This window comes from Heterocephalus glaber, unplaced genomic scaffold, assembly GCF_053883595.1.
Source record: "Heterocephalus glaber isolate CG9 unplaced genomic scaffold, H.glaber_assembly_v1.0 deba00001561, whole genome shotgun sequence".
NCBI classification, from domain to species: Eukaryota; Metazoa; Chordata; class Mammalia; order Rodentia; family Bathyergidae; genus Heterocephalus; species Heterocephalus glaber.
Window position 1 is genome coordinate 7,087,226 of NW_028258349.1, and position 10,267 is coordinate 7,097,492.

Here is a 10,267-nt window from a genome sequence, read left to right on the forward strand (position 1 = left end):
TGTTTCCTTTAGTGTATGAAATTTTCCACTGTCAAAGGGTTTCAAAATATATAATAAAGCGCTGCTGATTTTTAATGATTATCAGTCTCTTGGGGTTGCTAAGCTGAGGTGAGTCGGTCAGCTAGCAGCCGGGCGCCCCGCCACAGGCGTCAGGGGAACTCGCCCCGTCGCTCCCGGCCCCAGCCTGCGCTCCACCCCGTGTCACCCAGTCGAGGGCCGCCCCCCACCTCTCGGCGAGCAGCGGGAACGTGGGGTGCGGCGGAGCGGGCCAGGGACACCCGTGAAGTGAGGTACGAAGTGGTGAACCAGCCTCGCCAGAGCCCGAACAAGCCCCGCCCCACCCCAGCGTGCCGCGGGAGCTGACGGCTTACCGAATCACCCCGGACCGCTTCGCCCGCGCACGTTTCTCTGGGACTCGGGTTGGCTCCGCCCTCGCCCTCGCCCCAGACTCCCATTGGCCGAGCCGCCCTTGGGGGGCGTGGCAATGTAGTTGAAACTCGAGTCGTGGGCGACGCGGGGACAGACCGGAGCCTCCGGCGGGTCTTGGCGGCGGAGTTGGGGCTGCGTGCCCAGGCGGGGACGTGAGCGTTCCAGATCCGGGCAGAGAACGGGACACGGGGTCCCCGGCGAGGGGGTAAACGCCCCCGATTCGGGCGGAGAGCGGGACGCGGGGCCCCTGGCGAGGTGAGCACCCCCGCCCAGGGCGGAGAGTGGGTGTGGGCCTGCGGGGGCGGAGCAGACGGGACTCGGCCCGGCGGAGGTGGGCCCGGGGCCGGGGCGGGCGCGGAGCGCAGCGGGGTGTCTCGGACTCTGTCCCGGAGCTGAGTCGCGAGAAAGGAGCCCGATGCACGCTGGCGGATCGTAGCTAAGCGGGAAATGGGGTGAGGGCAGGTCGCAGTATCGGGGCCGAGGCGGGGTCCCCATGATTGCGGGGCAGGACTCCGAGGCGTCCTGGGGCTGCTCCTGGGATCGCAGCGCGCCAGGTGTTTGGTGAGCTCTCGGGCATGCGGGGTCCTCACTCCTGGGACTCAGTCTGAGGGATCTGGATGTGAGGCTGAGACCAAGAGGGGCGGTGGGCTGGGCAGAGCTCAGGACAGCCGTGCTTTGAGGTGATCCGGTCCTCGCTGGCCTCTCACTTAGGGACTCCCTTTTCCCTGGAGCCTTTGTGTTTGTGACTCTTAGAGAGAAAGATCAAATAAAATAGGGTCAGGCTGTCTCCCATTTCAGAGGAAGTTTCTGAGGCCGGCTCCCAGAAGTGGCCTGTCCTGTCCTTCTCTTTCTCTGTCCTGGCTACCTGAGGCCTGAGGATGTGTCCCAGCCTGTCCTCTGTGGGTGGGATAACTGAAATTTCCAGTCACCCTGAATCTTGTTTTCCGCGCACTCTTGGAATTTGAACCAAGCCGTTATCTTATCACCAGAGAGCGTCAGAGGCCAAGGGAAAAGGCCAGGCTTGTTCTGGGGTCATCCTTGGCTCAATTCCCACTGGGGGGTGTGTACACTGAGAGGGGCCTGACCTCAGCCTTCGTGCCTGCTCTCCTCCTCCCTTGGGGCTACCAAGGTGAAGGGACAGCGCAGCGGAGCAAAGGGACCTTTCCAGCCAGCCTACCCCAAGTGGAGAATGGAATTTGGCCAGTGTGGCTCAGGGGGCCGGCCAAGCTGAAGCACCTGCTCAGGCTACCCTGTGTTTTTGTGGTGGGGAGGGAGTTCTGGCATTTAGGAAGAAGACCCACTCTCTGGCCCTGAGGATTTCAGATTCTGAGTGTTCGCTTGAAAGCAGCCTTGTGCAGCTGGGGGCTGTTTGGGAGCTGGACTTCCTGGTGACTCGACTGGGACCTTGGTCAGTGACTTTGATGTAGTGGTGGGTACTTTCTCCGACTGGGCTGCAGTAACACTTAAGTGACTGGTTCCTAGCCTTTTTTCCTGGAGGAGGGCCTTCCAGGAAGCACAGCTTTGTCCGTGAGGAGGACAAACCTGAGGGGCACCCCCTCTGGAAGAATGATATTTGGATCCTGAAACTGCACTCCTGGACTTGGAGAAAAACTCAACTCCTCTTCAGAATGGTCCCTGCCAGCCCCCGTAACCTGACCTCCGACCTTGTCCACTTGTCCTTCCTCTGCTGCCTCTTCACTCCTTCCACCTTAGCTGTTCCTAAGGGCCCAAACACTTCCCCTGGGCTGCTGGGCTGGTTCCTTCCTTGTTTTCAGCTTGGGGTGAGGTAACTTCCTCACAAGATTTTCCCTGACACCACCCCCAACTCCAACCCCTCCAGGCACATCAGCCTTTTCCTTTTGTCTGGTAGGCTGAGAAAACACCTGGCGGATCTCTTCCAGCCTGTCTCCCTCAGGAGAAAGAAGTAGGTTACTGAAGGGCCTGGTCTCTTGCACCCCACTGTGACCCAGAGCCTGGCTGGGTGCCTGGCCTATGAGAGTGAAGGTGAACTCAGGCAGCCAGTGTGGGCCTGTCTGGGCTGAGGTCCTGCTGGGAAGAAGAGGCCTCGCTCTTGAAGCGAAGGGAAAGTCCAAAGGGCAGGGCTGTGCCGCCCTGCTGATTCCAAGCCCATCTGTGACTGTGGCTGCCTACATTACTCTCTGAAAGGGGGAGTGCTGGATCCTATTTTCCAGGATTCCAGGGCCCAGAAGTCTAATCCCAAAGGCTGTATCCTGAGTGGGTAATAGGAGACGTTGGTTTCCATCAGGACCCAGCACCAAGCACCCAGTGGCTTGGTAGGTGTTATGTTATCCTAGGAGTAATTTTGATGTGCATTTTACAGCACATGGTGGTGTAGATTAGAGGTCAGCAAACCTCTTCTGTAAAGGGCCAGATAGTAAATATTTTAGGCTTTGCAAACCATACAGTCTGTCGTTGTGGCTGTATTCCAATAACAAATAAAAAGCTGGAAGTGGGCCAGGTTTGGCGCGGATTTTCAGCCCTTTGTTGTAATCACATACCCTTCCTCAACTATCAGGCGTAGAATGCTGGCCACACGAATGCACAGTCACCCAGTGACTCCCAGGATGCAGCTCCCAAACCGTGGTGCCCACTGTGAACACCTTCACCCCAGGGTCAGGTGGAGGGGAGGTTAAGCCTGAAGGCCCCACCTTTCTGAACCCTCCAGGAAACGAAAGGCTGTTCATCCCTCTGTGTCTCATCCTCGCTGACCCTGTGGCAGTGTCCTCTCTCCATCAGTGGTCTGAGTGCCACACTAGGGTTGGCACAGGCATCGTCTAAGGCCGAGAGGCTGCGGGAGACTCTATCTTCATTGTCTCTCTGAGGCCGCTGGCCCTGAGTGGGTAGGGGCAGCTCAGCTGTCTCCTCCCCTCTCCTAAGCGAAGATTGTTCTGTACTCTGATGAGAATAGTGAAAGAGAAGATCCCCCATGTGACAGCCTGCTGTGTCTACCAAGAAAAACCTCAGGCTGTGTCAAGCCAGGTTTGAAGGTGTGGTCTCATCCGTGAGGGTTTATCTTCCCAGGCCCGCCGTGCCCAACCCCGGACCTCTGTAGGGTCACAAAGGAGAGGACATGAGAGCCCTCTAGCTGATCAGTGAGCGGTCACCTCAGCCCAGACCCTTCCACCAGCAGGTCCCCCTGCCCTTCCTGCTCCACCTTCTCCACCAGCATCTGGGTAGTAGCCACTGGGGCCTGGACGGGGTCTGTTGGCCACAGTCTAGGGGCACAGCAGCGTGGAGGTCCTGTGTGGGCTCTCTGAGCGTTTGGGAGAAGCTTTTGTGTGGGTTTTCCCCTCTGTTGGCTGAATCCCCTGCAGGTTTAGCACCCCTGCCACAGCTCTCCTCGCCTGGGTGCTACTTCTCACCTCCTGTGTGCTGTGCTTTTGGGGGCATCCGTGGGAGGTGGACCTGAGCCAGCAGCCACTGAAGCTCACCCTCCACCCTGTGTGGGAGCTCCTGCCCTCCAGGCTCACAGCCCAGCTCCTCGGCTACTGAATGCTCTGGCCTTCAGTCTGCAGAAGCCACAGGAGCAGTTTTCATCCAGTTCCACTGATGCCCAGATTTCTTGGCACCTGCACGTGCTGGGGGGACACGTGGCCTGCCTTCCTCAGGGCCCCTGGCATCTCCCACAGTTACCCAGGTCCCCCATCCTGTGCACCCTACCCACCAACCCAGCCAAGTGTCCCCCCATGAGGCCTGACTTGTTGTCTCTCAGCCCAAAAAGCCCAGCCACTCTCCTGTAATTTTATTCTCTTGGAGCATCTTAAAATTAGAGAAAGGAGCACGTGTTCCTGCGTCCTGGAATCGAAGAGTGTTGGATTTCATCACCTTGCTGGCTACCATCTCCTCATAAAAGAAATGGAACATAAAGGTGCAGATGTAATTGAAACTTCCCACATACCTGCTCCTGACCACGTCTAGATCCCCTTCCCTAGGCCACTTTCTCCTGGCCTTGGTTTGTGGCCATGCTTTTTATTTTATTAAACCATCTTAACCATCTGTAAGTGTGCAGTTCATACGATTAAAAATATATTCCTCTAAGATGAATCTCTGGGCCCATTAGACAATTCCCGTTACCTCACACACACACACCTGCCAGCCACCATTCCTTCTGTCTCTATGCGATGCTACTTCAGGTGTCTCCTATAAGTGGAATCATTACAAAATTTGCCCCTTGTCCCTGTCTTTTTGCTTAAATGATGTCTTCAGGATTCACCCATCGTTTCATTAATCACAGTTTCCTTCCTTTTTGCTGTTTGTGGTGGTGCTCGCTGCTATCCCAGCAGTAAGACAGGGGGATCAGAAGTTTGAGGCCAGCCAGAAAGAGACTGCCTCAAATTAAAAAAAGAAAAATCCTTCATTTCCTTTTTCTTTTTTTAGTACTGGGGACTGAATTCGGGACCTTCACACTGAGCTACATCCCCAACCCTTTTAAAAAAAAATTTTAAAAAAACTTGAGACAGGGTCTTGCTAAGTCACTAAGTTATTCAGACTGGGCTCAAACTTTCGATCTTCCTGCCTCAGCCTCCCAGAGTGTGGGAGATTATAAGATTCCTTCGTTTTTAATGCTGAATAATATTCCATTGTGTACGTTTTGCTTAACCATTCATCCATTTTGCTGACCATTGAGGCCATTCAGATTGCTTCCACCTCTTGGTTATTGTGAATAATGGTGCTGCCCATGTAGGAGTACTGGTGTTTCTTTGAGTAGCTGCTTTCAGTCTTTTTGGATGTAAACTTAGAAGTGAGATTTCTGGATCATATAGTATCTCTGCTTTTAACTTTTTGAGAAACCTTCCTAGTGTTTTCCATAGTGGCTGCGCCATTCTGTGTTCACACCAGTAGTACACGAGTGTTCTGATTTCTTTTTTTTTTTCTTTTTTGGTAGCAGGAATTGAACTCCGAGACTCATGCTTGCCAGGCAGACACCGCGCCACTGAGCTACACCCGTGCGCCTCATCATCACTGACACTTGTTATTTTGGTTTCAGTAGCCATCTTAATGAGGTTCCCTTCTACCTGTCTTTATTCACAGATCCAGGCAGTGAACGCTTTTAAAATGTCAGACTTGTTTTTCACAATGTCCTCCTGCATATTCTTTCCTGCAGGTTGCTTTCTCCCACTCAGCACGTGCTGGCCCTGGTCCATCTTGGGGACCGCACGCATGGATGCTGCTCACAGGCACTTTGGTTGCCTCTTTGAACAGCAGTCCATATACTTTTGGGGGGCTCTCTCCTCTTCTGCTCTGGCTCTGCCCTGGTGGAAACCTCATCCAGAGCACTGCACAGCCTGCAGCACTCAGCCTGGTAGGATGGGGAGGCGGCATGGTGTGATGTGTTGGTTTTGCCAGATTGTCCATCAGCCAGGGGCCTGATGCTGTTGAGGCAGGACAGCTCAGCGTTTGTGGAACACAGCCAAGATCACCAAACTAAAATTAGCAGTTCTGACATGAGGTGGTGTGAGCAGCACTTCATAGGAGGCCTCAGGACCCCAAGGGCAAGTGGAATGCCACTCAGGGGACCAGGACCCTCTCCTGCTTAGCACACCCAGGCCCCTGTGTAGGCCCTCTCTGGCTGGCTCTCGGATGGCCTAAAGAACTGCAGTTGTGAGACCCAGAAACGCTGCGTTCGTGTGTCTCATGGTGGCAGGGTGGGGGGGGTGGGGGTTCAGCTGCGTGTGCTCTGCATGCCCGAACATGTGTATGGGTGATCAGGAGGGCCAGCTCTGCAGAGGTGAGCACTGAATTAGGCACGGTGGGTCCTTGGGAGCTTTAGTCATTCACCAGCCACTTGGGAAGCACCTATTGTGTGGGCGGTGCTGTCTCCAGAATTGGTGATTCGGCCATAAACAAGAAAAAATTTCCCTTCTTATGGAGCTAAGAATCTAGTGACAGAAACAGACAACAGACAAGCAAACAAGGAACAGACAAGAAAGGACAAGGTCCTGATAAGTCTTGTGAAGACAAAAAATAGGGCAGCATCCTACAGAAGGGGTAGCAAACTTTCTGTAAGGGCTCTGAAGGTAGGTATTTTAGGCCTTTGGCCTTGTGGCTTCTGTCACCACTATTCTGTCCTTGTTTCATGAAAGTAGACACAGACAATGGTAAACAAGTGAGCATGGCTGGGCTCCGTTAAAACTTCATTTATTTCTAGAGACAGGCTGTGAGTCACTTTTGAGACCATAGTTTGCAACTCCCATCCTCCATTGGGGGAGAAGCCTGATGGGGGATGACAGGGAGCCCCTTTCTCAAGGGGAGATGGGAACTAAGCTGCTCGCAGGAAAAAGCTGACACAGGGATCTGGTCCAGGTGGGATGTGCAGGCAGCTCGCTGTGGATACAGTGGTAGAATTGTGCCAAGAAGTGAGCAGGCTCGGCTAGATGTGAGAGACGTGGTAACCTTGTTCACAGGTTGAATGTTGGTAGTATTGGAAAGAGGAGATACAAGGATGGGCCCTACATTTGGGGTTTGAACTTCTAGGCAAATGGTTCCAGTGATTGAGAGAGAAACTGGGCGTGGTGTTAAGTGTGAGGAGCATATTGATGAGCAGGTGGGCAGGTGGACATCCATACCTGGAGCTCAGTGACAAGGCCAGGCCTGGAGGCTTGGGCTGGGGGTGAACAGCCTCCAGGTGGTCTTCAGAGCTGTGCGCCTGCCTGGCTCAAAGGGAGTATTGTGAATGGGACAGAAAGGGCTGCAAGAGGCCACCTACCCTTAGTGCTTAGTGCACCAGCCCGGGCCCAAGTGGCCCCTATACTCTGGAGGAAGGTGGTATAATGCAAATTCTGTGGCCACCTGATTTACTAGTACAGCCTCAGTTTCCCTCTTGTGAAATAGGGATCCTGTCCCCTAGGGTTTATATAAGGACTAGATGAGATAAAGTCATGTGTCGAGTGGACAAGGTACTCAGCACTTGCTACCTATGACGACCGCAGTTGCTGGGCACACTGGATTGATGAGGAGTTGCAAGATCTATGATTGGTTGGGGTTGTAGATGCCCACATTGCCCAATGTACACTGTTGCCATACGTGCACCTGGATCCTTCCACCTGAGGGCTAGGCCCAGAATGCCCTGGGGCCAGCTTCTGGGAGTTGGAAACTCATGATCCCAGCTTCCTTGCCCTGTCCCTGGGTAGATGCCATGAAGGCATGTTCTGTCCTGTCTTCCAGGGCTCCTCCGCGCTCGAGCTCCATTGTCCCAGTAGTCACCCTCTGAAGCTTGCTCCTTATGCTGCCTTCTCAGCCCTGTCTGGCTTCCACATGCCTCCTCCAGGGGAGCCTCTTTCAAGCCCCAGTAATTTCTTGTACTTCCACTGTCAGGGTTGTCTTCCAGGGCAGTGCATATTTGGTAGGCTAGTGAAATGGGGGTGGCTGTGAACCCGCACTCCACCCTTGACCACACCTGGGCAAGCTCATGCCTCTGTCTGCCTCCTCCTGCAGCCAAGAAAACAAAGATGGTGGACCACTTGGTGAACACAGAGATCAACAGCCAGCGGATTGCCTCTGTGGAGCACTGCTTTGGAGCATCAGGGCAGCCGCTGGCCCTGCCAGGCCGGGTGCTACTGGGAGAAGGTGTGCTGACCAAAGAGTGCCGCAAAAAGGCCAAACCACGAATCTTCTTCCTTTTCAACGACATCCTGGTGTACGGCAGCATTGTGCTCAGCAAACGGAAGTACCGCAGCCAGCATATTATTCCTCTGGAGGAGGTGACATTGGAGCCACTGCCTGATACCATGGAGGCCAAGAACCGCTGGATGATCAAGACGGCCAAAAAGTCCTTCGTGGTGTCCGCCGCCTCCACCACAGAGCGCCAGGAGTGGATCAGCCACATCGAGGAGTGTGTGCGGCGCCAGCTGCTAGCGACTGGCCACCAGCCCACCACGGAGCACGCAGCGCCCTGGATCCCCGACAAGGCCACGGACATCTGCATGCGCTGCACACAGACGCGTTTCTCAGCCCTCACCCGACGCCACCACTGCCGAAAGTGTGGCTTTGTGGTTTGTGCCGAGTGCTCCCGAGAACGCTTCCTGTTGCCGCGCCTCTCGCCCAAGCCTCTGCGCGTCTGCAGCCTCTGCTACCGGGAGCTGGCAGCCCAGAAGCTGAAGGAGGAAGCAGAGGAGCAGGGAAGGGTCTCCCCGCAGCAGCTGGCCCACCTGGGTGGGGCTTTCTACGGAGCATCCAGTGGAGATGATGGCGATGACGATGACTCCGATGAGGACAAGGAGGGCAGCAGGGATGGTGACTGGCCCAGCCGTGTGCAGTTCTATGCCTCTGGTGTCTCCTGGTCAGCCTTCCACAGCTGACCCTGGCCGGCAGAGCTGCTGCATCCATGCCAGTGCCACTACCGGGGCCCAAGCAGCCCTGTGTCCCCAGAACCCTGCCCCATGGTGGTGCGCGCAGGGTGGGGGTGGCTCTTTCGATTCTCAGTGCCTTTTTCTGGAGACGGGCATCCATCCAGGCCCACTTCCAGGTCCACTTCAGGTAATAACCTTCCCACTTAGCAAGCCCCAGAACATCTAGGCTTCTTGGGAACATAGGCCATTCCCCAGGCCTGCAGGCTATGGCTGCAGCTCCAGACAACCCCTTGACATAGCTCCAGGTGTCGGAGCACTGGGATACCAGGTGTGGGTCAGCATGCAAAGGGAGGACAGGCAGGAGAGTGAGGGTCCCCTCTGAGATGAAGCCTGAGCCCCAGAACCCCAGTCCTGCCCCCCAGACAAGCACACCCTCAGAAGAGCATGAGTCTGGGCCTCCTCACTATGCTGTCCCCACCACCTGCCCACCAAGCCCTGCCAGGCCAGGCACAGAGCTCACCTAAGCCAAGCAAAAGACTGCCCTGCTGTGTGTGCCCACCTGGCCCAGGGGACTGTAGCCCGAGCCCCCCACAGCGCAAGCCAGCCTGACCAGGCTGCTGCCCTGTCTCATGTCCCTCCAGGTGTCCAGGTGTCTGATGAAATCCTGTCCTCATCTCTCCCTACAGACAGTGGAAGCAGTGTTTTCTGTTAGGTTGGAAACTCTGCCAAACTGACATACTAATAAAAAAGAATGTTTACTAGCACCTATGGTTGCATAGTCCAGGATTCCTTGCTTTAGACACGGCCAGATTGAGAGCTGAATCCATGCAGAGGGGCAAACATTAGTAACCACCCCCCACGCTGGGCTTTTCTGGGACTGTTGGCAGCCCAGGGAGACGGGTGTTCACACCACCCCTTGGGTGCTTCCCAAGGACACAGCCCATTCCGGGTTCTGTGACAGTGGCCCAGCACCTGCAGCTCTATCCGCTTTGGTGTGGGTAGGCCAGGCAGGTGGAATAGAGGAACAAGGAGCCTTTGTCTGACTGCCTGGGCCTTCCGGGTTGAAAGGTGTCTTCTGTGCAGTCTCCTGCCCGGCCCCTGGGATGGTGCCAGTGAGTGGAGAAGCTCAGCCCCAGGTATAGCCACAAGCCTTACTCAGAGTGAGTGTGACTCTGGAACTGGAGCCACCTGAGAGCTGGCCCTCTTGGTGGTTGCAGAGCTGCAGATGCCTCCTGCAGATGCTTCTGAGCGAGTGTCTCCTCTGTACACCCTTGGCCATGGCCAGAGTCAAGGCATGACTGTCGGCTTAAGTGGTCACCTTTCGGCTGGGAAAGCTCCCCTCACTCCCAATGTGGTGAAACCCCACCACTGCAGCTCTGTTTCCCCAGTGAAGCTGGGCCTGTCTGGCAAACAGAACATTAGAGGTCGAGTCAGGGCCCATTCTGAACCACAAGTCAGGACCTGGCTCCCTTGGACCACACTGGGTGACAAGGTCTGCGGTAGACAGGTGACCACATGCAGGGACAAAG

The 10,267-nt window shown here is 55.4% G+C and overlaps 1 protein-coding gene across 3 annotated transcripts; it reads left to right on the plus strand.

Annotated features, from left to right (window-relative positions):
• Positions 1-495: 495 nt before the first annotated feature.
• Positions 496-9,502, plus strand: Plekhf1 (pleckstrin homology and FYVE domain containing 1). 3 transcript variants are annotated; one of them, XM_004858776.3, is made up of 2 exons: positions 496-684; positions 7,885-9,502. In XM_004858776.3, the coding sequence occupies exon 2, from the start codon at positions 7,899-7,901 to the stop codon at positions 8,745-8,747; it is 849 nt and encodes a 282-aa protein (XP_004858833.1). In that variant the 5' UTR covers positions 496-684; positions 7,885-7,898; the 3' UTR covers positions 8,748-9,502. The 3 variants fall into 3 exon arrangements, with proteins under 3 accessions (XP_004858833.1, XP_004858832.1, XP_004858834.1); XM_004858775.3 differs by lacking the exon at positions 496-684 and adding an exon at positions 705-990; XM_004858777.4 differs by lacking the exon at positions 496-684 and adding an exon at positions 705-881.
• Positions 9,503-10,267: the final 765 nt, after the last annotated feature.

Excerpts from the sequence above, each read along its gene's own strand:
- Plekhf1 (XM_004858776.3), top strand. The coding sequence starts at position 7,899 with ATGGTGGACCACTTGGTGAACACAGAGATCAACAGCCAGCGGATTGCC.